We start from the raw sequence: 27,637 nt of genomic DNA, 5'->3' as shown, positions 1-27,637 counted from the left end.
AGTTGGACGCTAGAGACAATGGGGAGGCAGATGGGGTGAGATGGCTATGAGACTTCCTACAACTCCTGTACACGAAGGGCTATTTATAGAAATCAACCAGATCACAGTATGCAATTAACTGGAAGAACATGATTAACCAAGGAGTAAATCTTGTAAGATGCAGAAGACAAGCATTTTTCAGTGATGACAAATGAGAAATTAAAATGATTGTTAAGATTAATTCGGTGACTTAGTTTCTTTTTAGTGTAGGATTATTCCTAATGGCAGTGCTTCTTAAACTTTTTCCAATCGTGACCCCTTTTGGCCTGAGAAATCTTTATGTGACCTGAGGTATACAGATATGTAAAATAAGCAGGCAAATTAAACATCTACTGATAATAAATTATAATTTCAAGTATGAGACATTTTTGGAGTCATGAACCACAGTTTAAGAGATTGGTCTCTAAGGTATGTTTTTGGTGTTGCTAAGTCCTTTTATTCTCCCCAGTTTGACTTAATCATTATTTCTCTTAAGATGCATAAAGTAGGGGCAGCTAGGTGGCGCAGTGGATAGAGCACCAGCTTTGAATTCAGGAGGATCCAAGTTCAAATCTGGTCTCAGACACTAAACACTTCCTAGCTGTGTGACCCTGGTCAAGTCACTCAACCCCAGCTTCAGGGGAAAAAAAAAAAAAAAAAAATGCATAAAGTACCCAAGCTTTTGGGATTGCATAAAGCATACCCAAAGAACACAACCACTTGCTATTATTTTACTTAGTAAATGATACTCAAATCTCAAAAGGATTGACTTATTTTGCAATATGTTTTATTATAGTATTATCTAAGTTGCAAAATTTGGACACTTTTCCCACTATTTTCCCAGTAAATTTCATCATTTCCCCAACACTTTCCAACCAGTAAAAGAGTCTTAGGTGGGTATAATACGAAAATATAGCTCTACTAAAACTGCTTTAAACATCTTTAAACATGTAAAGTTCTTTTATCTTTAAGTACTGTTAAAATGGAATTTTGGAATATTACTTATTGATGAAGAAGAAATGATCATCACCAAGAGGTATTTATTGCATTTAAATAATCCAAAATCTGCTATTGCATAAAAGAAAAATAAGTAGTTCGACAATCACCAATCAATAATCAACCAATAAACAGTTTTAAGTACCATTGTGCTAAGCACTGGATAAATGAAGATAAACTTTATTTATAAGAGATTTGCTACCATAGAAACCTAAAAATGTCAGAAATATGATCTCTGAAACAATGTAAAAATAATGTACAATAATAATTTGACTAAACACCTATTACTGTTTTCCTTTTTGAGCTTAAAAATATACAACCAATTAAAAAAATTCTTCATGTCCTTACCTGAATTAGATGTGATGGCACTGTGATGATACATGTTGACAGAGACATTCTGAGAAGACCACGGAGAACATATAGGAATCTTGTAAGACTATGCAGGTGTTCAGGGGTGTCAGCACAGCAGATATCGTCTCCCCATAAAGGTGAGCCAAGACTCTGAATCCCAATTCTTAAAATGTTTTTTTGTGTTTTCTAGAAGACAAAGGAAGAAAATATTTTGTTGATTTTTTTTGTCAACTGTTAGGAGCATATCTATTTTACAGGTCAGAAAACACCGTTTTATTTACATAATGACTTGAGATAAAAAACCAAAAAAGAGATATAATATAAAAATGAATTGATCAAAGTATTGAAATAAATTCTTTTGCTTAAGGTATTTATAAAAGCCAGGCAGGCAGGCAGTGTAGTGGATATTATGCCAAGGTTAAAGAAGACTCATCTGAGTTCAAATCTGGCTTTGGACACTTAATACTTCTATGATCCTGGGCAAGTCTTAACCTTGTCTGGCTCAGTTTCCTCATTTGTACAGAAAGAGTTGAAGAAGGAAATGGCAAATAGTTCTAGTATGCTTTGTCAAGAAAACCTCCAATGGAGTCATGAAGAGTTATACATGACTGAAATCACTAAACATTTATTATAGCTAATATTTTACTATTAAAAGTTGTAAGAAAGAATAAAATTAACTTTTGAAAGTTGTTTCAAAAATATGAGTGTAATAAAAGGCAAGAAATCACATTAGTTTGTCAATTCACATAAAACAACAAAGAAAAGTTCAAATGAGAATTTTCAAAATGAATTCCTTTGAAGTTTTTACATTAAAATATGAAAGTTCTTGGCTAAATCTGTGCTATTTAACTATTTTGTTTCTTTATTTAAAAAATTAATAATGGCTTTTTATTTTCAAAATACATGCAAAGATAATTTTCAAGATCCACCTTTGCAAAACCTTGTGTTCCAAATCTTTCTCCCTTCCTCCTCCAATTCCCTCCCCTACACAGCAAATAATCCAATATAGATTAAACATGTGCAGTTCTTCTAAACATATTTCCACATTTATCATGCTGCACAAGCAAAGTCAGATCAAAAACAAAGAAAAAAAAAAAAGAACAAGCAAGCAAGCAAACAACAGCAACAACAATAAAAGTGAGATATACTATATTGTGATTCACATTCACTCCCCACAGTCCTCTCTCTGGGTGCAGATGGCTTTCTCCATCAAGTATATTGGAACTGGCCTGAATCACCTCATTGTTGAAAAAGTCACATCCATCAGAATTGATCATCGCATAATCTTGTTGTTACTGTTAACAATGTTCTATTGGTTCTACTCTCTTCACTTAGCATCAGTTCACATAGATCTCTCCAGGCTTTTTTGTACTCATCCTGCTGGCCATTTACCACAATGTTTTTTCACTATATTCTATTATAACCGAAAGTTGAAAATTGAGTTTTGTTGCTGGTAGTTATGGTGTTTGGGGAAGGGAAGATTAATATTAATTCCTTATCTCTGAAAAGGTTTAATCTTATTTCTTATTTATATTGTTATGCAATAAATTGTGCTATGAAAAAAATAAAATTTCAGGATCTTACAATTTTCTTATTAAGTTTCATCATTCAACAAATAACTCTTATGCACCTCTTCTTTGACAAGCATTCCCCAGAGGAAACAACAGAGGCAGTTAGCTCAAAATAGATGGAATAAAGGCAAGGTGCACTAGGAGATAGGGTGGGGAACCATGCACTGGAAGATCCAGACAGGTTTTCTTGAAATGGTGGCGTTAACGGCATGTGGAGGGAGATGAGGTTAGGAGAGAATGTGTGCTCCCAGAAAAGGGGCACAAACTGACCAAAGGCCCATGACATCATGGGCAAAGGACAGCAAGTTAGCCAGAGTGACTGGATCATAAAGTGAATGAAGGGCAATGATAAGAAGCAGGTTTAGTCTGTATCTGACATCCTCCTCACCCTCATTCACTGATACAGTGCTCACTGTGCTGAGTACTTTTCACACGTCATCTTCTTCCCCATTTTACAAAGGAGGAAACGGAGAGTTAAATGACTTGCACAAAGGCAGATGGCTAAGTGTCTGAGCCAGATTTGAACCTGGGTCCCTCTATTCCCTGGAGAGCCAGCTTCTCCCCAGTGGTAGTAAGGAACCGCCTGAGCTTCTTGCGCTGCGGGAGACGTGGAGAGACAAACGGTCCTGAAAGCAGCATAGAGTCCAGGGGTTGAGACACAGAGATATTTAGCCTATTGACACCAAGGTCTTGGTAATAGGGGGAGTTTTATAGCCATGAGAGCAATATGCCAGGGCAGCTAAATTTTAGCTAATCAAATTTGAGGAAACCAATTTATCCTATCCAACAATGGAAATATTTCTGCAAAACCTCACGTGAGTTATTTAAGCCAGAAAACTTTCCAGAAAAACCAGGTGTGAATAAAAACAAACAAATCTGTGAAGGAGAAACATTTAGAAAGCTATCTGTATCATTCTTATAGGAAAATAATTAGCTATTTAAACATATTTTACCTAGAAACGAAGGCTTGATAGTCTGTGATATGTAAGTTTTCTAGAATTCAGTGTGGGTAGAAATCTTAAGAGGTAGTTGTCCAATGTTTTCATTTCATAAATAAGGAAATCGATTACCAGTGATGTGATATTATTATGTCCAATGTCATGTAACTAGTCTAAGAAGTCCAGAATTTGAGACCAGTTTTCTTGTTTCTAAATGCAATATATTTTTTAGTATTATCAACGTAGACAGTCTTTAATAAAGCGAATAGAATCATATATTTAGAGCTAAAAGAAATCTGAGATTCCATTTAGTCCCATTATTTTCACAGATGAGGGAACAGAGGCTCAAAGAGCTAAATATTTGCCCAAAGCCACAAAGATAACCTACTTGTACACAAATGTAGATAGAAGCTCTTTTTGTGCTGGCAAAGAATTGAAATTCAAGTAGATGCCCATCAATCAGGTAATGACTGAACAAGTTGTGGTATATGAATATAACAGAGTACTATTCTATAAGAAATGATGAGCAGGCAGATTTCAGAAAAACCTGGAAAGACTTAAGTGAACTGATGCTTAGTGAAGTGAGCAGAGCCAGGAGAACATTGTACACAGTAATAATAAGATTATGTAATGATCAGCTATGACAGGCTTTTCTCAGCAATGCGATGAACCAAACCAATTCCAAAAGATTTGTGATAGAAAATGCCATCCACATTCAGTAAAAGAACTATGGAGACTGAATGTAGATCAAACCATACTATTTTCACTATTTAGAAAATCTGTTTTTTTCTCTCATAATTTTTCCCTTTTGTTCAGATTCTTTTTTTCACAACATGACTAATATAGAAATTTGTTTAACATGATGGTGCATATATAACCTATATTGAATTGCTTGAGGAGGAGGAGGAGAGAGAAAAATTTAGAATTCAAACTCTTAGAAAAATGAATGTTGAAAACTATCTTTATATGTAATTAAAAAAATACTCTCAAGACCAAAGTATTAAGTGGAAAAATCAAGCTTCAGCTTTACTTCCTCTGATTCTAAAATCTGAATTTTCTCCAGAGGCCCAGAAGGACATCAGTTATCTCCAGGGCATCATGACCCAAATGAGTACAGAGAAATAACTCCCAGGACACTATATACTGGCCTAGCACCTTAACCACCAGGTCACAATTAGATATCAGTTATGTTTGCATCAAAATGAATCACTCATAATGATACAGAAATCCTATAAAATTAAATCTTTTAATTCCTCAAGTAGGTTTGTTTCAGTCCAGTGAACCTGATCTTTGAACTCACAAGCAGGTAAGCTGCATGTTCTACTTTATTCAGTGAATATTTTGTTGATGGAAGACAGCAATAATAATTAAAGAGTTTAAAAATTAGTTTTGAGAGAAAACACAGAAAAGAGTCATTAGCACACTTCAACAGTGGGAAGAGATTCTGTCATTTGGAGATTCAGGCAATGTGCTTGTGTCACAGTGACAGGAGTTAGGTCCACCCTGGGAAGGTCCCTCTGGGACCATGACCCTCTCAGTCATGATCTTTCTCCAATATTTCTTTCTGGGTACTATGATAAGCCTAGAATAGACCATTAAAGATACAGGGTGCCCTCTTGTAGGAAACAGAAGGGATGAGCAAATGCTTTCCAGCAAGATGTAAATGTCAAGGGATTTTGTTGTTAGGACAAATAAAGAAAAAGAGATCCACAGAAAAATCACTTCTATCTCAGCAACTTATGATAGCTTTTGGAAGCAGTTCCTCAAGAATAAAAAACACTGTAACTAAGTCACATCTAAGAATGGTCACAGGATCATTCAGTGCTGTACCACTGGAAGTGCCTTGGAAGACTTCAGGATTTGAGCAGAGTCCAAGATCATTAATAATCCTGTTCACATTATACGCTGAAATTGTAGCTTTGTTCGGAGTCTCCAAAACAAAAATAAGACATGAGGGAAGCAAAGAAGAAAGCCATGAAAAAGCCTGAAAGGCAGGGGAAAATATATAATTAAGGGATAACAGCATCATTTTATTAACATTTGTACCCATGTCTCATAAAGTTATATCCAAGACACTAACTCAATATCATTATCATCATCATCAGTATCACCTTTATCAACATAAATACTTAGTAAATGTACAGATGAACATACTGCTTATATTAAGTACTGAATGTAAAAAAGTAAAAATATTGGTTCCTTGTCTTCAAAAACTTTGGAAATCATGAAAAAATACCCTGATGTGGACAAAGATAGAGCAGAATAAAAATAACTACACTAAGATATGAATGACTGGCATAGCAATTAAATGCTATATAAGTCAAGAGTGAATTCATGTTATGGGGGAGGAAGAGGATATGATGAAGATTCAGAAAAAGCTACATTTACTATGATGATGATAAAGAAATCTTCAGATTAATTTTGGAACTTTAAAAATATACAGAAGTAGATGCTCTTTTTAAGGAAACATGGTAATCCAGGAGGTTTCTGATATTCTCAGGACATGTAGCCATGCTTTTAATCAGAGCTGCTCAGAGCATAACTATCAAAGGCCATGGGCAGGGAGGGGAATTTACACATTTACCCTTGCAGTGAAACAGACTTGCATGGTGTTAAAAAATATTAGGAAAGGGACATTTTCTTTCTCTCTTTCTTTCTTTCTTTCTTTCTTTCTTTCTTTCTTTCTTTCTTTCTTTCTTTCTTTCTTTTCTTTCTTAAGACAGTTAACAGCAGAAAATACATTTATTTAACATTTCTGAGGCATATTATTCCTATATTATACTACAAATTAGTAAGAGTCATGCTTGCTATTATGGAATGAAATAATTAGCTAAGCACAAGAGTCATAAAAACTGCTCCAATAAAACTGAGTTCTATTTAAATTATTAGAACTCTTTAGTTCAAATATTAAGGTAAATTAACTTCAATGTTATGTTTTCATTGTGTCTTAAAATATATTGTGAACTGTTTGTATGGTCTTAATTCATAGTTTTAAATTAAGCTGAATTATGACAGCAGTTTGTAAATATGTCCACTCCATGCATTTCCATTGGTGAAATGCACTTTCTCATTAACTAGTGGTGTTAAATATTTTCTATTTTTGTTCCCTGGAAAATAAATCTCTTATGTACTCTTCTGAGAGACTGCAGTTGCTGGGGGATGGGGTGGGGAAGGGATGATGCTAAAGAAGAAATAGACATTTTCAATTTCTAAAATGGGAGGAATCTGAGCTTTAGGAGATTACTTTGAAATCTGAATGATGATTCTTGAAGAAGCTAATGATAAATGAAAATATGGCATCTTAAAATTCATCTAAAATTTTTGAGAAAGAAACAAATTGCGATTAATAAATCTATATGTTAATGGTCTGGAAAACTGGCCTAAAAATTAACTGTAATTTAGAAAGAGATAAAATGAGAAACCTTTCCATGGATTATTTTAACTTAATTGCTTTCAATGTAAAGATTTCTATGCCTTTCATTTTCATGAAAGTCAATGATTAAGGTAGTGATGGGAATTTTTTTTTCTAAAACAAAACTAGATTCAAATTATGATCAGTCAATTACAAATTTTTTTTTTTACATAGCATACATTTTCTAGAATGTGGAGATATTTTCCACAACTAACATTTAAGAATAAACATAATTTCATTCCAATCCAGTGTCAATTTGCTTATTGCTAGTTCCTGGGGTCGTGAGAGGAGAGGGAAAGGAGAAGGAAGAGGAGGAGGAAGGGGAAGAAAAAGGGGAGGCAGAGACAGAGATAGAATAAGAGAGAAAGGTGAGAGAAATAAAAGAGAAGGGAGAGAGAGAGAGAGAGAGAGAGAGAGAGAGAGAGAGAGAGAGAGAGAGAGAGAGAGAGAGAGAGAGAGAGAGAGAGAGAGAGAGAGAGAGAGAGAGAGAGAGAGAGAGAGAGAGAGAGAGAGAGAGAGAGAGAGAGAGAGAGAGAGAGAGAGAGAGAGAGAGACTCTTTGCTGCAGCCTTTGCTTTCTGCATGCTGTAAAATTTCCTGCCTTCAGACCTGTCATCCTGTTGGAGGAGCAGCAGCAGCTCGGCCCACTGTACTGTGGGAACTGTTATGACATGCCTGTTACCATGGTTACCACAGCAAGTGGGGGAGAGGTGCCTGTCAGGGACCAATTTACCTCTCCAGACGGGCACTGCCACCAAAGGGGGACACGGTGCCCATAAATCTTAGCATAGACTGGAACTGGAGCAACAATAGGCAAAACAAAATTATTCTAAACATCAACTGCCACAATGAAAACCATAAGCAAAAACAAAAACAAAAAAATCTCCAATGTGGTTCTATTGATATGTATAAGTAATGTTCTTCCTTCATGTCAGCAACCCACACAAACAGGCAAACCCACAGGCTTTAATCTGTTATTCAAACTGCGACATAGAATGATTACATATTTTTCCATAAAAAGAGTACTAAACTGTGGTATTAAAATTCACAAATATGTTTAACATATATATATATTTACACACACACATACACATGTATATAAAATTCTACATTGGTAATAATGTTCTCTGTCCCCTTCAAGATTCAAATAGGCAGGACTTCTTTATTTGTATTAATAAAAAATAATGTTCTGAAAATGTGACTACTTAAAAAAGAGAACTTTAATAATAAAGCAATCACCTAAAGTATAGAACAGAAATAAAGATTTCTGGGTTATAATGGTATCTAGAAATAAGTTTTTCCTTTCATTTGCTTATTATCTATAGTACTATGAATTCTGAAGATTTTCCCAAAATAAATGCTTAAATTTATGCTTTCTGGAAATTTATTATTTGTAATATTTCACAATGCTTTTTTATAGTGAAAGGAGAAATATGATTTTTATTCAATAAAATAATTTAGAGATTTACATAAAGAGTAAAAAAAAAGTTTTAAGATGATTAATTTGAGGGAACTCTGAGGGGAAGTCCTGAATAAAATATAAAAAATATGTTCCTGAGTGTTCTGCCTCTTGAATTTATTTTTTATATATAGTAACTTATCTATTTTAGTAGCTGCCAATAGGTACCTACAAATAATTATGGCTGACAGTACATTTGTACATCCTCCTTGTATCCAGTGAGAACAGAGCTAAGACTCCAAATGCACATTAACATATGAACCATGGCCGTCTCAGCTCTGCTTGTTTACGTCATCTCAGCTTGGAAACAGCCTGTTCACTGTTGATTATTCCAGGACCTTCTGGGTTCACCCCTAGAGAGAGCTTGGAAAACAACATTCTATATGTGATTAAAAGAGACACTGAAGGTGCTCGGTACCTGGGGACAAGAGCCATCGAACCCTTCCTCAGATATGATTCTCTGGATGGAGTGAAGAAGCTTCGTGTAGCCATGGGTCAGGGCACTGTGGGTAAGAAAGAGCTCATGGAGTAAAACGAGTTGATTACATAGCACATACACAAAAGTTAATGAAAGTATTAGGTGAACATTCAGTTTTTGAGCCACAATGAGTTAAGCATTTAGGTAAAAGACGTAAAGGAATAAAGTTATACTTGTGGAGATACTAAATATAAATGCAGACATTCAGAGAACAAATTGCAGTTGCCTCATGTTAACTAGTTCAGTGCCCCCGTTACATTGGGAAAGGTAAAAATCTGCAGAGACTAAGATGGCTTAATTATGTCAGGCTCAGTTACCTCCTAGAAAATTAATGATTTAATGAAGCAACCTAAAAGATGAAACCACTTTAGCATTTCAGGAGTAATCATAGATAATTAACACATAGTTAATGAACTGCTACGCCAAGTCCACCTGATCAATGTCCTGATCACCTGAGCTCATCTTCTAGCAGTTTTAATTTTCCCACAACAACCTGCTATAATAATAGTAATTAAATAACTTGATCTTTTAGCATAAATGAAGAAAAATAGGTATAATCTCCAGTGCATTTAATATTTGCTCCCTTCTTTTCACACACACACACACACACACACACACACACACACACACACACACACACGACAATTAGGACAGGAAATTCTTGGCATACAAACTAAAATGACCCAGATTACAAATATTTCTCTCATAAACATGGAAGCTCTTCTTACCACTGCTAACTTTGTGAAGTAGTTTATAAGCACTGTGAAGACTAAGATAATAAGTTCTGGAGCATAGCTGTTGCCTATGCATCTAAATAGTTCCATGACCCCAGGGATATGGTGAAAAGCTACAGAACAATCATAGAGACAGAAGAAATGCTTCAAAGACAGACTAACTGGAAAAGCAGTGAGACACAAGTGGCAAAAGTTAGCCAATATAATAAAGAGGTGGCACTGTTATGAGGCAATGGGTGGCTCAGCACACACATCCGAACAATTCCATAAAAGGCAGTTATTGTCAATTAACATTTACCTATCATCCACAGTGGGGCACAGAGAGATGTGGGACATGCCCAAAGATCAGATGGAAAAGGAGCAGTTAAGAATTAAAACATGTCTACTCCAACATGAAAGCATAATGATCACAAAAATATCTGTAGGTAGTAGTAACTCATTTTCCAAAAGGGAGGCTACACATGCAAACAAAGTGGAAAGGATAAATGCCAGTGAGAGGAAATTTACGGGAAATAACACCATGATTATTAGCATGTATATGTCTGTGTTGGTGAGCTCAGTTGACTAGAACATGGAATTAATGTTTGACTATAAAGGGGTTAATTCTCATATAGACCAGTGAATTTTGCAAAAGAAAAAAAAAATAACCTATTTCTACAATGCAGATTATATCTTTTATGTCAGTCATTTTGCAAATTCAAATGCTGATTAAAGAGTCTAGGCTATAAAATATGAAATATTTAGGGCAACTTTTCTCTCTGAAGAAACAGAATAAAACTCAAGACTATTTACTGATTATAGGTTATTAGTGGTTCATATATTTATGAAGTAAATTCTCTTAAGGCTTTCTTCATATACAAAAGGTTGGTTAAGAGTCAAAGTTCCTCCAAGTATTCATTTTATTGTGTCCTTTTATTTCCTCTGGCTAAAGATTAGATGAGGTATCTTGTAGTTTTATCCTAGAATTTTCTATTACTCACACTAGAGCAATACCTGTTACTTAAGGCACAATCACACATTCTTATGTGGATTCAATTCAATTCATTAGTTAAAATAGATTCATGTCAGTTATGAACATTTATTAAGTACCAGGTATTGAGGATACAAGACAGGAAGAGGTCCTGTACTCAAGGAGTACCCTCTGGGAGACAGAGTTGGGGATGGAGGGTGGGGAATTTAACATATATACAAAATAATGTGAATAAGGAAAAAGAGATCACTAACAAAGGCAGAAAGAGGGAGGGAGGCGAGAGAGAGAGAGACAGATAGAGACAGAGAAAAACAGAGAGAAACAGAGACAGAGACAGTGAGAGACAGAGAAAGAGACAGAAACAAAAATAGAGACAGAGAGACAAAGACAGAGAAATAGAGAAAAAGTGAAGAGACGGAGAAAGAGACAGACACACAGAGAGAGAGAGAGATAAAGACAAGAAGAGAGAAGAGAAGGGCACAGGACAAAGTCTTCAGGGTGCCCATGCTCACCCCCCCCCCCATGTGGAGGTCATGACTGATGATTCAGCCAAGGAATGAGAGGAATGGTCAGACAGGCAGGCTGAAGATTAGGAGAAAATGACAAAATTCAAATAAAGAGAAAAGAGAATTGTCAGGGAGGTGGCATGGGAGTAAAGATCACAGTATCAAAAGCTGCAAAGAGGTCAAGGAAAACAAGGTTCCATAAGGGCACTGCATTTAGCAATAACGAAATCATCAATAAGCTTGAAGGGAACAGTCTCAGTTAAGAGGTAGAGATGGGACCAAGGTTGCAAGAAAAATGAGAGGTAAAGAAATAGAGGCAATGAGTAGAGACACATTTTTAAGAGTCATTAAAGTCTAATTATAACATTTCTCCCTCAAAAAGTCTCTGACTCTTGTGGTGTAAGAACAGCTAACATTCATAAAAAATATGTTAAACTTCTTTCTCACTCTTACATGAACAGTGAAACATTTCCTTAAACAAGTTAACTTCTAGGAGAAATAAATATTTCCATTAACAAAATGAAAATGAAAAAGATATATGAATTTATAATTGCATTGATAATGCTGTAAAATCCCTCAACTTATAATCATATTTATATTTTAATTTAGTATTATATTATATCTACTAAAATTTTAAATATGAAAAGTTAATATTCTTATTCTTTTTTTTTTTTTTTTTTTTTTGTCTAGTAGGCTAGTAACTGATAAAGTAGGAATTGTCAAGAAGGTATCCTGGTTACAAACATGATGCTGACTTCCTTACTGATAGTTTCCAAGCATTAACACAGGTTAGGTTATCAAGGATATGACAAATAAGCCTATTATCTGTAAGTAGGCCCCATTAGGAAAGACAGTTTAAATAGTTCAAGTCGAATTTACTTAGAAATCTGTGCTCTACATAAATATAGCTTCATCTAAGTTTCTTTAAGGCCAACAAATAACAGTCAACCAGTTGGCTACCAAGCACTTATTACACACTTAATATGTGTGAAGAGCTGTACTAAATACTGGATAAATAACAACAAACAAAGGCAGCACAGGCTTGATTTCTATAATATTCAATAATTTTTAGAGGATAATAAGATATTTCAAGAGCTTATGGTTAATATATAGAACCAGTGGTACATATGTAGAGAGGGGTCTGAAATACACAGAGATGCTGGGACTTTAAGAACAAGTTTAAACTTTCTAAGATTAAAAAAGCAAAGTTAACTCTCACTAATGCTGCAAAGAGAGGAATATATGTCTGGTACTTAGATGAATTTTTATCTGTTGTTTATTAGATATATATGACCCAAAAAGTAGATAACTATTTTCCCTTCAATCACAAGACCAAGGAGGATTTTTATTTTGGAGAAAATCAAAGTCTCCTTCAAGAGAAGATCTAGGTTTACTATAAAAATAGCTTGACTGCTCCTGCTCATCACAATATAAACAAAAGTTTCTAGTGTAAAATATCCAACAAATTTTGTGTATATAAAATAAAACTTAAGCTATTGCACTTTCTCGTCACAAAGCTCTTAACTCCTGTGGCATCAAAGCTTCTTGAAGGCAAAAACTGTTTTCTCTTTTCTCCAGTACTAAGCACTGTGACCTGTCCATGGCAGTTAATATACAGTCAATCATATGTTCATTTATTTTTAAGCATAATTTTAAGATTCTTTTTGAATTAACATTCGTTGTATATTTCTGTGCAATGAATGGAATGGACTCATTTTAGTCTTAACAATTTCACAATACCGTAAGGCAAAACTTCTTAAATTGTGTTTTTTGACCCCATGTTTGTCTAACTAAATGTGGGGGTTGTAAAATTATGATTTATTATCAGTAGATATTTGATTTTATATTTATTTCATATGCCTGTATACCCTAGATGACTTAAAAATTTCTTGGGTGAAAAAGGGTAGCAATTGGAAAAAGTTTAGACTATGTCCATTTTACAGATGTGAAGAAACTTAGGTCCAGAAAAGTTAGGTGACTTATTCAAGAACACCGCTACTGAAGGGTGAAGAAAAGGCTTTAACATAAGACCAATGCTCTTTCTGTTAAATTATTTCCCAGAAATAAAGTAAGAAGGAAGCAAATAATACATTACCATTTTGAAGGCTCATGAAAAAGAGAAAACAGGGATCTGAATGTCTTTCATATGCGTTCTTACAAACAAAAACAAACCAAGAAGAAGCTATGCAATGAGAGGGGAAACAGAGGCTGTGAAAAGATTTCAGATGAGACACTGATGACTAAACCAAGACTGTCCTTGTGATGAAAACAGCCCCCCCCAAGAGAAGTCCAGCCTGCCTCCCCTCTCTGAGCACAATGCCTGGCATGTACAAGGAGGCTCTTCCTTGGCCTCCCAGCTCCAGTCTGACCCTGGACTTTCCCTCAGGGCTGGGGGCCTCCTCATTCTCACACAGGCCCTCTTCATCCCCTCTAATTCTGCTTCTGACTTTCAGACCTGAACAATATGTTATCATGCGAGACCCTCCAACCCATCTCCAGCTTTCCAGCTTTCTTTTCTATGTCATTTTCTCCCTTTAGTATGTAAGCAGGGCCTGGCACACAATAAGCATTTTGCAAATATTTCTTGCCTTGTCCCTGTTTAATACCTGTACTGGAAGAGCACTTTTTTTTTTTTTTTAAACCAGTTTGGTTTTGAAAAAGACAAAAATTGCAGTTCTAAGAATTTTATTCTCATTACAAAAAGATTCAGTGTCAGATCCATCACACATGACCACCTTAAGAAAGAAAAGGGCCTTAACTAAACCTTTCAAAGCAACTCTGCCAGTAAAGACCACCTTAGGGCTAAAGCTTCCTGAGATTCCCTCGCTGCTCAGTTCTTCTCTGTGACTATATCTGATTTTTCATCCATTTTGGATCCCCCTCCTTCCTCCAGGGAGTACAGTCTCAGCATTAACATGCCAGGGATCCCTACTGATTCCAGCTGCTTGACCACCTGGCTCTCTACAAATGGCCCCATAGCCAGACTTTGTGGCTATTCCCTGCTTTAACTAGACTTTTTTCCTTCTAATTTGGGCAGAAGTTGGTTTCCTACCAAAACACTCTTAGTGAAGAGCTTTTTGTCCTCCAGAGTTTTATCCTTAAAGATCAGGCTCCTTCAGTGGCTGCCATTGCATTTTCAGATGCCATCCATTAATCCTTTAAGATCTGGGCTTTCTCTGATATTAGGCCTACTGTAGGATTCTTTTAAATAAGAATTTTCCAAAATGAACTTCAGTACTTCTATAAAAATAATTCAATCTTTGAAAAGCTTAAAGTCCAGTTTTCAGTATTATCATTTCTAATTAACAGCAATTAGAAATAAAAATAAAGCATCCTCAAAATTATATAAATAGGAAAAGAATTTGATTAATAAAAATTCTTTTTATATTCATTTATTAAATAAAATAAAGGCACATTTATTATAACATGAAAAACTATCTTTACAGAATGGTTTTTTGGCCAAATATATTTGCATAATTTACATACACCTACAGAGACTGTGAAATATATTCCTAAATAATTTTCAAATTAAAATCTCATGTCCATGAGCCTGACATTTCTTGATTTTCTTTTTTTTTTTGCCAATATCGTTGCCCTAAATTTCCTGTATCTGATATGTAACTGAAAGACAGAAGCTATACATAGTTAAAGAAAATACGAGAAAGATGCCTAATAATTTTTGCCAAAATAGCATTGCCCTTGTTATCGCTGGATGAAAAATATCATGAGTGGAAGAATATAAGAAATGTATCCTGGGATCACAACAATGCTCTTGAGTCCAGTATATAATTTTCCTTTCTTGCACATTAAGTTTTAATATTCACATGTTTCTCTAAACCCTTCTTGAACTTCCATAAAATCAGAGGGCTGCCTAAGAAAACATTTAACTTAGAAGTATTACCCAATAGATTATAAAGTGTTTCAAAGGAAGGACTGGCTAGCCCAGTCAGTAACTGGCTTATAACAGTTGCTCATTAAATGATTGTGAATTAACTTAGTGCAACTTCTTTTAGAGATGAGAAAACAGAAGCACAGAAAGGTTAAGTATATGACTTGTCCAGGTTCACACAGTCAGTGGTAAAGTTAGATCTTTTCCTTTTAAATTACAATATATGACCTTTCATTTCCTAACTCAAAGGAGACTATGAGTAACAAAAGAAAAATGCCTTTTTTCGAAGGAAGGAGTCGATATGAAGAACAGGCACTCTAACAGCTTACACCCACTTCACAAAAGGGGTAACCAAAAAAGGGCAGAAGGCATGCACAAAAAAAAATCTGGGACCACTGAAAACACAACACTAAAATATAATTACTGCTCAGAGTGATCTGCCTGTATTGTGAAGAACCAATGAAATTCTGTACTTAAGAAAGCAAGAAATACATAATACATTTTAGAAGATAAAATCGATAAAAATAACAAATTGCAGTGCTTAAATAGGCAAACTTCAGTTATCTGGAAAATTCTGTGGAATAATTTCAAGCTCCTGTATATATGAAATGTTAATGTTCTTTTTAACAATTATCACTACTTTCCCTTTAACTTTTAAAAACTATGCTTTAATTATAAGATTTCAGGATTTGGTGAACAAAGTTATATTTGCTCTATCTAAATATGACCTTTCTTTAGGGGGGAAGGGTATAGATTTTCATCATATTCATCATTGATCAATATTCATCATATTCAATATTGATCATATTTCATCAAAGATTAAGAATCTTTGACTGGAAAGGATGAAAAGTGGTAAAAGTGGATAAAAAAGTAGATAAAAATGGATACTTTTATCAAAGTGGTAAGTGGACAAAGTTCTAGTCTTGGAATCAGAAAGACTGAGTTTAAATTCATCTTCAGACATTTATTAGCTGTGTGATCCCGGCAAATTCTGGCAACTTTTCTCAATCTCAGCTTCCTGATCTATAAAATCTATACAAATTATTGGAATTATTATTATTTGGAAAAATAATAGCACTTACCTCAAGAGTTATTGTGAAGATCAAATGGGATAGTAATTTGTAAACTTTAAAGCCTCATATAAATGCTAACAATTATTATCATAGTCAAATATAAATTTCTTCTGCAACACTACAAGTAATCAGCCATTTGGCTTCTGTTTAAATTTCAACGATTGTAAACTCATTGCACCATCCTGCACCCCCTGCCCAAGAAACCTAATCCCCTTTAGGACAGCTTTACTATTAGGAAATGTTTCCTCATTGACTCAAAACTCGGCTCCATGTAACTTTCACATATAGCTCTATTTCTTCTCTATGGGGTTTAACAAAAGGTATCTAATACTTCTTCTAAATGACAAGTTTTCATTCACTTTTGTATATCTCCTTCCTTTAAGTCTCCTTTTCTTGGGGTTAAACTTGCCTAGTTCCCTCATCAAGATTTCAGATATCCAGATATCCAGAAAAAGGTGACTAGGATGATTAAGAAACCTGAAATCTTGATAAGGGAACTAGGAGAGTTTAATATATATATATATATAATATATATATATATATATATATATATATATATATATATATATATACACACAATGTAACTTCTAAAAAAGCTCCTAGAAATGAACACAATATTCCTTATCAAGTTCCTACAGGGCAGAATAGATTGAAACAATCACCTTATTTTGAAGAGCACATTTCTCTTACTGCCACCCAAGTCTCAAGAAGCTTTTGGGGTTACCTTGTCTTATTATTAACTCATAGAGTTTACATTCCTTTCCACAGCTTCTATCCTTGTCTGCTACACCCCAGACTTGTGCAGATGAGGATTTGAAGCAAAGTTCAAGATTGTACACATAGAACTCTGAAACATCTTACCTGGTCCCACCATTTTCTGCCTACTAAGACCATTCTGAATTACATAATACATTCCGTTACACAATACATCATTTCTTCAGCTTCTTTCCTTAAGAAAACCTGACAAACACACCTTCCAATTATGACAAGTAATAATTTTTAAATGTTTAACAGAATAGGGCCAAGGACAGAGTGCCTTTTAAGACCACAGAAAACCATTTTCCATGCTGAAAATGACCAATTCATTAATACACTTCAAGTTCAATAATTCAACTTGTTCTGAACCTGCCTAACTTTAATATCATTTAGTTTACTTCTTTCCGTTCAAATAGCTTGCCAAATAAAAACAGTAACAATAACTCACATTTACACCCATACACAAATATTTATCTTTAAGATTCACCATGCATCGTACATACTATCTTTTCGTGTTATCTTATGTCATATGTAATCCTTTCAATAACCTTGTATAGAGGTGTTAAAATTATTTCCATTTAACGGGTGAGGAATTGAACTTAGGTCAAGGGGTTTGATCAGGGTCACACTCCATCAGACTATGGTGATTAGCATAAATATGAAATCTGGTTATTCCATCCATGTCTATGGCACTTTCTCAATCTTGTATCACTGTCAGAAATGAATAATAACTTTACTAAAACAATAATAAAATGTTAAAAGCAATTCGGAATAATTCTTTAAGTCTATCCTTTTCCAGAAGACAATCCACCTAGCTGAGCCTCTTAGTTGCCTACAGTGAGCCATGTCCTTGCTACATGAAGCCACTGGGAGAAATGAGATCGCAGGTGGGAACACATGTTTTTGTAGAGACATAGGTTCAGTGTCACTGACTATCTCATGTAGAACTCAAAAGAGGAATACTCAATAAATCTTCCCCTTTTGAAGGCTACATTATTCCTTTGTACCACCCTATGAGTATTTTTGTTGTAGTCACGATCATACCACTGATCTTGCCATCACCCTTACAAACGCACCACTCTTAAGTTTAAGACCTGTGAAGCTCCTTAGCTTATCACAATCAACTGGAATCCAGCTTCTCCTTCTGCATTCCAAGAGTAAATCCTGCTTTTCATCACTGCTGTGAGCTCCAATCCCTTGAGTCCTCAGGATGTTTCTAAGCCACCATCCCTGTAGTAGTTACAATCTCCCTTTACTCAGCTTGACCCCTTGTTGAAACCCTTTAATTATAGATTTTTTTCTTCTTTTGAGTCATCTGATCCCTGCCAAGCCTATGTCTCAGGTTATTTCCACCATCCAGTGACTTTGCTCTCATCCACATACTTTTGAATGAAGGTGAGGAAAATCACACAACTGTCATTACAATTACTGTACACTATCAATTTGTGTTATATCTCCCCAAATGGGCCCTCACTTCTGCTAGGCAAACTTTTACACCACCCCAATTAACTCATCACACCTCTCCCTAATTATTGTCTGCTTCTTTAATGGCTACAAACATACCCATGTCTGTCTTCCCATCTTCAAAAAACTTTCATCTGATCCATCCATCCTTGATAACTTTTGCTCCATATCACTCGACTTTTTTGGCTAAACTCTTCAAGAAGGCCATCTACAATAGTGCCTGCCAGTCCCTCTCCTCTCATTCTCTTCTTAACTCTCTACAGTCTGGCTTCCAACTTCTGTTTGTCCTGTTTACATTTTTTATTAACCTGACTAGTCTAATGGTTGAATTAATTGTACTATTTGTCAGCTAAGAAAAAATTAAAAAGCAAAACATCCACAAGAGCAAATTAATCAAAATTTTTGCTCAGTTTTGTCACAGCTATTAACACAATTCACATTGTTTCAGATGGTTTAACTACATGAAAATGAAATAAAACAAATAAACAAAGCAGGCAAGGAAAGAAGCCAGTTTGGAATCACATTTTTTTAAGGTACAATTCCCAAATTTTCTAAATCATATTTTCACCCAAAAGTTTTCTTGAGTAATAATAGTTCCATGCTTTGTTCAAAGCATTTCCCGTGCATAGAACAACTGTCCCCTTTTCTCTTATTTTCTCTAACTCCTGCCTCTTTTTCAGATGATGACTGAAGAAAACGTCTTGTACAGTTAAAGTAGAATTCCTTTTTCTCGGGTTTCAATTTGATAGGTTAATCTAACTGCACTGACTTACTACAAAGAAAAACATAATTCTTAGATATTTAGGGCAATTTTCATTTTTTTCCCTTTTCCTTAAAAAAGTCCTAATTTTTACATTTGTTGTTGTTTAGCCATTTCAGTCACATGTGACTTTTCATGATTCCTATTTGAGGTTTTCTTGGCAAAGATACCGGGAATTTCTTGCCCTTTCCTTCTCTGGCTCGTTTACAGATGAGAAAATTGAGACAACAGGATTAAGTGACTTGGCCAGGATCACACAGGTAATAATTATCTGAGGCCAGATTTGAACATAGAAAAAGCTTGTCTCTAGTCCCCAGCATTATGTCTACTGTGTCATCTAGCTGCCTGCAATTTATACACAGATTCATAAATTTAGACTCAAAAAAATCTTTTAGGCCAATTGGTTCAATCCCTTCCTGGAACATTGAACAGTTCATTCCAAAAAGTTGAAGTTGTACAGTATATTCTCTAGGACAGTGGCAGCAGTCTTAATTATGAAAACTAAGGACTACTATAAAGCATGGCATTATTCTTTTTTGAAATGAACCAGTGAAGTTCTTTTTTGGTGAGTTGAGCACACACTTTTCATAAATTAAAATAAATCTCATATGGTAGAGCAGCCATTTTCAAAATTAATTTAATTACATGTTTAAAGTTTAATTACATTTAATTAAGCATTTAAGTTTAATAGGAAATAAATGAATGATCAATTAAATGCCCTAAAATGAAACACTGACTTGTTAATGAAAATCTATGAGTCTTCTTATTCTACTCTGAACTATTAGTTTTCAGAACAAAGAAGGCTCTCCACAAACATTTTGAAATGTAAGATTTTAGCTTTAGAGGGCTGTGTCTATACAGAATCAGGAAATACAACATATTTTTTGTAGCTCTAGAATTTGTGTTTTTCATAATGCCTGAAAATGGTTATACCCGACTTTATTTTCGAATGCAGTTATACTTTATTTTACGTTTTAATTTCATAGTGCATTTCATGGCTTTATAAAACCAATTCCTTAATGTTCTCATATTCCCAAAAATCATTCCTTTAAGCACAAAGAAGAAATTTCACAGATGTTTTAGTAAACATGTCTGTACTACATTTATTGAATTACAATCTTGCAAGATAATATAAACTCTCTGAAGGCAAGAATTTAAAAAAAAAAAAAATTGGGGGGGGGGGGGTAAAGGCAAGTGGGATTGTGTAACTTGTGACTTTCCCAGAGTCACACAGCCAGGAAGCATTAAGTGTCTGAGGCCAGATTTGAACTTGGGTCCTTCCGACATCAGGGCTGGTGCTCTGTCCATTGCACCATAACTATTCCAATTTGAAAAAATAATCTTTAGCACCTAACACAAGAAAAACCAGTTTCCTTTAGGTACAGTTAGCTTCCTGTAACAAATATTAATAAATAGTTTTCTGCTTTAAAAGTAATATATTAAATTTGTATTTTTCTTCACTAATTCTCTGTCTCTATTCCAATTCTGCTGAATTCATGCTATGTAGCAATAGCCTATTTCTGAGTATGGGAAATATATTTTTAGGTAGCATAGTATATTTTAATACCATTTTCCCAGTTTTCTAAGTAAGTGCAATGTCACTGAGTTTCCTTACTCTTAGTCTTTTCAAAAATAATTTATCTTGAATGGCCATAAGCTCCAGAAGCAGAATATCTGTTATTTCTGTCTTTGGCTAAGCTAATTTAGCCACTCTGTGTGCTCATGCATTGATCATTTAATAGAGATTATGCCTCTTTTGCTTCTTGGCACCTTGGTTTATAGAAGTCAGAACATTTAACTGTATTTTAGTCATTATTGCCATTTTTTTTTTTTTGGAGGCTGGGGTTAAGTGACTTGCCCAGGGTCACACAACTAGGAAGTGTTAAGTGTCTGAGACCAGATTTGAACTCAGGTCCTCCTGAATTCAGGGCTGGTACTCTATCCACTGCGCCACCTAGCTGCCCCCGCCATTTGTTAATATTTTAGTTTTCAGTGATCTAAAATACTCAAAATTGATTAATTAACTAATTGCTGTGTTAAATACTTATGTGCAAAGGCCACTAGAAATAATAATAATAATAAAATAAGATAATTCCTGCTCTCCAGGAGCTTACATTTTAACAATCAGATGGCATATAGCAGAGATTTTAGTTGCAGATCATATGGAAAGGCTCAGGGAAGGGTGTAGGGGCTAAGTAGAGGGTAAAGTATCTTCTTTAAGTGTAGACAAAATCATATCTTTCTCTGATGCTGAATTATTCAACTGTGCCAAAGGCTTTGAGGGTGAGAATTTCCTTTTCCAGATCCCTGGAAGCTGGCCTTGCTGAGAAGTGTGGGCTGCAAACGTGTAGTCTTGCATTCTAATGGATGTTCCTCACCAGCAGCTCCTTATTATAAAGCTATTTTAGGATAAAACAGATGACCTGGAAGTAAATCTCTCTTATCTCTGCTTAATATACTTCTGATTAAAGAAGGGTCAAGTGGTGATAAAGGACCAAGAAGGTTGTAGGTCAATGAAAGAAAATGAAAATCAAGAGATGACAACCCTCTAGATAAACCATTAAATTTAATTTAATGGTTTAAATTAGCAAAGCAAATAGCAAAGACTAGATTTCACTATCTTTGTAACCATTTGTAAGTAATAAGCAAACACAGAGCTTAATCATTTCTGGTTACATAACTGGGTTCTGATCCTTGGAAAAATCCCAATAAAGAATATTCCCTAAGATTCAGTCTACATTATAAGATGAGAGAAGTCATTCATCACAAGAGGAATTCCTACGATCGTGCCTCTGGAGGCCCAGCAATGATTCGAGGCTTTCAGAAGCTGTGCCAGAAGTTACATGAACTGTGGCAGAAGTTCCGACAAGCTGGAAACCAACTAATCAATCCACAGATAATTATGAAGAACCTAGTGATCACGGGTGCTGTCTGAAAGCTAGTCTGCCACCCACTGATTACAAAGAGGTCGAGACTGGCGTCGGTGAGAAGAGAATCCTTACCAGCCAAGTCACAGACTTTTGAAATATTTAAATATTAAATCTATGGAAACCATGACTGAATCTGAATTCTGATAGTTTTTTCAGTTAACATTAATATGAGGGCTATGGCATGTAAACATTAAAGACTTATGCAAAACTGTGAGTTTACTCTATTTGGGTGATGCAAATGAAGAAACCATGGTTCACAGAATTCAGGATTATACAGCTCTTGACTGGGAGAGAGGAAGTCAAGTCTCCTGACACCATGAAACATCCTTGTTTCATGAGACTAGGGGAGAGATCAACAAGGGATACACCAAGTCTGGAAGAGTCCTAAGAACTTCCTACTGAAATCAACCTAGCTATAATACATTAAGATCTTAACCAAATTCCTACGTGTCCTGAATGACATGGCTTGACAAGCAGATTTCCAAATCACTTCAGCTGTTATTATTAGTATTGTTGTTATAACTAGCATTTTTGTAGTGCCTATTATATGTTAGGAACTACACTAAGTACTTTAGCAAATATAATTCATTTGAATCTCCCAACAAGCCTGGGAAATAGGTTCTATTATTATTTTCATTTTGTAACTGGGGAAACCATGATTTACCCAGAGTCACAAAGCTATTGGATTTGAACTCAAGTTTGTGCCACAGAGTTTTCTCGATTTCAAAATTTCCATTTCTGCTTAGTTACCTATAAACTACTATACCTACTAATCTAATTGTAAAAGAATTGGATTTCTAAGGCTGTGAATTGGTATTGGTCCTTAAGAACATCCATCTCTCATCCTACATTCATTCGAATTAAATCACAAAACTAAAATGTTTGGACGCCTATAAATTCTTGAATACTAAAAATCTTACAATTTTCATAGATTTAGTAGCATAAATACAAGTTATTAGTGTCACATTGGTACTGATTTAGAGGAACACCTAATAGTCTTGGCTGTATACCAAATGTATGAAGATTACTGTATTTACATTCCAGTTAGAAACTGAAAGCCGTAAGAAAGAAAAACCTGACCTCTGCTCATCACACCAGTAATTGTATCAGTCTATTGATGGCTTTTTGGTATTAAATAACATGGCAAGCTTGCTTGTCTTCTTTAAAAGTCATCTTACAAAAAACAGAGGATGTGGTATTATTTTACACTATTTTCACTGCCATCATGATCAGAAAGCTATCATTATTAAGTACTTATTACATGGAATATCAATAAGCAGTGATTTAGAGCTATTTCATAATTTACTGCTAATTAAAGCAGCAGGGATTTATAAATATCTAGTATCTAAAATGTTCAACTATTGAGATTTAAAATAACAGCAGGGATAAAGGTGATAAGACTTGAAAAAGAAGAGGAAAAAATCATTTTACAACGAAATACAACTATATATATATATATATATATATATATATATATATATATATATATATATATATATATATATATATATATATATATATACAGCCATGAATACTTATAATATAAAAAATTAAAATTTAATTTTTTGTGACATATTTAAAATCTTTCAAATCAAAACTTTGTTTATATCATTTTTTGAAATCTTAAGTCCTAGACAAGTTATGAACTTACCATGATTCTACATTAGGAAGTGAAGTTATTTCTTCTGGAAGGAAAAATCTGTGACACTTTGTAGAATGAATCATCTCTTGGGACATTCTTTTTGATACATCGTAATAGTGACCAAATCGTGAAGATGATCCTGGGCCAGCCTGATGAGAAAGACCATGTGTCATTTTAAATAGTATTCTCCCCCTCCCAATTACATGTAAAGAAAATTTTCAACACTGATTTTTAAAATAAGATTTCGAGTTCCAAATTTTTATCCTTCTCTTCTCCCCCCCCCCCCCCTCAAGCCATCTGATATAGGTTATACAGGTACAACAACATTAAACATATTTCCATATAGGTCATGTCGTGAAAGAAACAGAACAAAAGGGAAAAGTCACAGAATGAAAGTAAAAATAGTATGTTTCAATCTGTATTCAGAGTCTATAAATTCTTTCTCTGGATGTGGAGAGTTTTTTGGAATTATTTTGTTGAGAAGACTAAGTCTATCACAGTTGACCATGTTGCTGTTACTGTGGTACTCCTGGTTCTGCTCATCTTACTCAGCATCAGTTGATCTAAGTCTTTCCAGATTTTTCTGAAATCTGCCAGCTCATCATTTTTGATAACATAATAATATTTCTTTACATTAATATTCCTCAACTAATGGGACTCCTCTCAATTCATGTGTCATTTTAAAATGGTTTCTCCTATAAATGTTAGACATACTAGTTTGCTAATCAAACAATCCATAAACGTTTATTAAGTACTATGTGCCAGTCACTGAGCTTGTAGAAATACAAAGAATGAAAGGATCCCTACTCCCAGGGAACTGAGATGTTAAGTTGGAATATCGTACAGCATCTTTAAACACTAGACACCGACAACAAATTCATCCAGATCTTTGTTTATATTTTTAAGATCTCTCACTTAGCAGTCTCTTCTTTACACTGCACCATACTTTAAGATATCATAATGAATTAATATGTCAATTGTGAAATTGTGAAAGAAACCAGGTGGAGCAGCCTAGGGGATAGGAAAATCTAGACTTGTATCCCACTTCTGAGACATCCTGTTTGAGTGACCTTGGAGAAGTCCCTAACTCTCAGTGCTCTAAGCAACTCTTAAGGTAATATGGAATAGGGGGAGTTCTGTGAAAGCTTTTGATATCAATGAAATCACAAGACTAGTTTCTAGCCCACAACTATGAAACTGCAAGATTATTATCCTGAATGGCCCAATTGAGCTGGGGAGGTTCCTGTCATTTAAAACTTTTTTTTTTAAAAAAGCATACGATCCAGACTTAAGTTTAAAGTCTTATGTATTCCTGTTGATGAAGGATTCTAGAAAGATCACTGTGAGAGTTTCTTGTTTGATTGAGCCCTGCATACTATTACTCTGACTTCCAGGGAAAAGAAATGACTGCAAAATACACACACACAAAGAGAAGAATCACTCCAGAAGTCAAAAGGCCTTAAAAGATTGCAGGTCTTTGATCAGAGCTGTGGACTAAAACTTAAGACCATTTAGACCCAACAAATAAACAATATTTTACGATTATTATTAAGTACTTAGGAAATATTAATTCTCAAAAATAATTATTTCTGAATTAAATCAAAATGTCAAATTAATATTTAAAACTTCAGAAAAATTAAAATTAAATTTTAAACCAATATTAATATCTTATTTGAATGAATTCTTAAATGAAGTCAAGGAAATTTTGTTCATTCCTCCTTGCATTTCTTCATTTAAAATGATTTGCTGAAATGTATCTTTTGAGTAAGATCTCTTTAGTCTAAGCTCAAGAATTAAGTGTTCATTTCATGTTTTTTCTTTAACTTGGAAGATTCCTAAAGCAATTTTACTTTGGCATTTAACTAATATTAAAACATTTGTAAACAATTACATTATATTAAAATATATGCTTTATAAAAAAAGTGTAAAGTTATTTAGTCTAAAGGTTGTGAAAGCAATTTAAACAGGGTCTGTTCTTTGGCCTATAATCTATCCTTTATCCGGATTACAGTTCAAAATGTTTTTACTGCAATCTCTGCTAGAGCTCATCTTTTTCTTGTATAAGTCCAAGCCCCCTTAATGTTTTAGAAAGGCCTTGACTAACTGAACTTTGATCTGATGTCTTCATTGAGAAAAGCTCCAGGTTGCCCATTTCAGATGCAAATCCTCACTAAGGCCCCAAAGAGTTTAGTAAAGACAGCCAAAAAGAAGAAACAAGAAGTTTCCAGGATCCTCTTTGAGAATCCTGGGGCACATTGGTGTCCTTAATCCACGCTGCTGCAGGGATTAAGGTAGGTGATAACCTTTCTCGATTCAAAAGAATAAGTAGAGTGCCAACAAACTGGGTGGAGACTAGGATTTGGCTCTAATAAAACACCACGCAATAAAAGCCTGGTCTATGTCAGAAGCCTCTGAATAGGCCTCAATGTACCACATTCCCAGGCCTAGTGGGGAAGCTTGCAAAAGCCTACCTGAATCAAGTAAGCATGAATAATCTGTTTTAGCAGACTGGCCATGGAGAGAGAAAGAAAGGGAGACTTTCCACTTCTTTTAAGTTAGACTTGATAAATTTATTAGTGGACGGAGGCTTCCTGGAGTCCTACGAGTGAGCGGTACAGAAAGAAATGCACCAAATTATCAGTGAACAAAGTCTTCTTTTAGGCTACCACTAATTATTAGTATTTCTAATTATAATACTGATGAGAAAGAAAATGCATTTTTGGGGGGAGGATAAATAATTGTAAAAAATGAATTTCATGTGACAGTTTACCAATTGACCAAGAATAAAAGTAGTTCACTGAAAAAAAAAATCTGTATATCTTTCAGTTTCCTTTAATACACTAGTTTAAATTAGGGATTAAAATTTAATCTGGAATAAACATAATAAACAATTCAATAATATGATACAATTATAACCCTTGAAACCTTTTATAGGAGAAAAAAATCAAGAACAAAAAGTACTCCCTCTCACCCGCCCCAATAAAAGCAATTTATGGAAATGAACTTATATCTATCTAAACAGATTTCTGAATCCCTCTAAGATTTTCAGGAGTAGTAATCAAAAACAAACAATTAAGTTATTTCGTCTACAAAAAATCCTGCCCAAATTAAGATCCATATGAAAAAAAAAACATTATCATATACTTAAAAATAAATCTATGTTAATTCATCATGGCCAAATTATTCTTATACTTTAGGTATTAGTTTTCCTTATCCACAAAATGAGGAGGTTCTAAGGAAATGACTTCTAAGAACTCCTTTAGCTCTAAATCAGGGGTTCTTAATTTATTTGTGTATGTGTGTGTGTGTGTGTGTGTGTGTGTGTGTGTGTGTGTGAGTATGTGTGTGTTACACAGAATGAGCCTCAGGGTACAGACTGAGTCATTTTTCAGTCAATCTATATTTATTAGAGGCCTATTATGTTCCAGGTAGTGGGCAAAACCCTGCAACTGGGATACAAAAAAAATGGCAAAAGAAAAACTTTGCCCTCTATCTAATGGGGGGAGACAACAAGCAAAGAAACAGGCACAATAGGATAAATAGAAAAATTGTCATTTGGTCATATTTGATTCCCTAATCCCATTTGGGCTTTTTCGGCAGAGATACCGGAGTATTTACCATTTCCTTCTCCAGCTCATTTTATAGATGAGGAAACTGAGGCAAACAAGATGAAGGGACTTGCCCAGGGTCA

The 27,637-nt window shown here is 34.6% G+C and overlaps 1 protein-coding gene across 1 annotated transcript in view; it reads right to left on the bottom strand.

The window, feature by feature from the left end:
* ELP4 (elongator acetyltransferase complex subunit 4) overlaps positions 1 to 27,637 on the bottom strand; it is a 227,493-nt gene that overhangs the window by 148,744 nt on the left and 51,112 nt on the right. The window contains exons 5-7 of the mRNA XM_074272926.1: positions 23,956 to 24,095; positions 9,163 to 9,247; positions 1,363 to 1,551 (exon numbers count right to left, since the gene is read on the bottom strand). Coding sequence (XP_074129027.1) covers positions 1,363 to 1,551; positions 9,163 to 9,247; positions 23,956 to 24,095 — 414 coding nt within the window. The remainder of the gene's footprint in view (positions 1 to 1,362; positions 1,552 to 9,162; positions 9,248 to 23,955; positions 24,096 to 27,637) is intronic.

This window comes from Sminthopsis crassicaudata, chromosome 6 (assembly GCF_048593235.1).
Source record: "Sminthopsis crassicaudata isolate SCR6 chromosome 6, ASM4859323v1, whole genome shotgun sequence".
Lineage (NCBI taxonomy): Eukaryota > Metazoa > Chordata > Mammalia > Dasyuromorphia > Dasyuridae > Sminthopsis > Sminthopsis crassicaudata.
The sequence above is the reverse complement of the archived record's forward strand: the minus strand, read 5'-3'. Positions and strand labels throughout refer to the sequence as shown.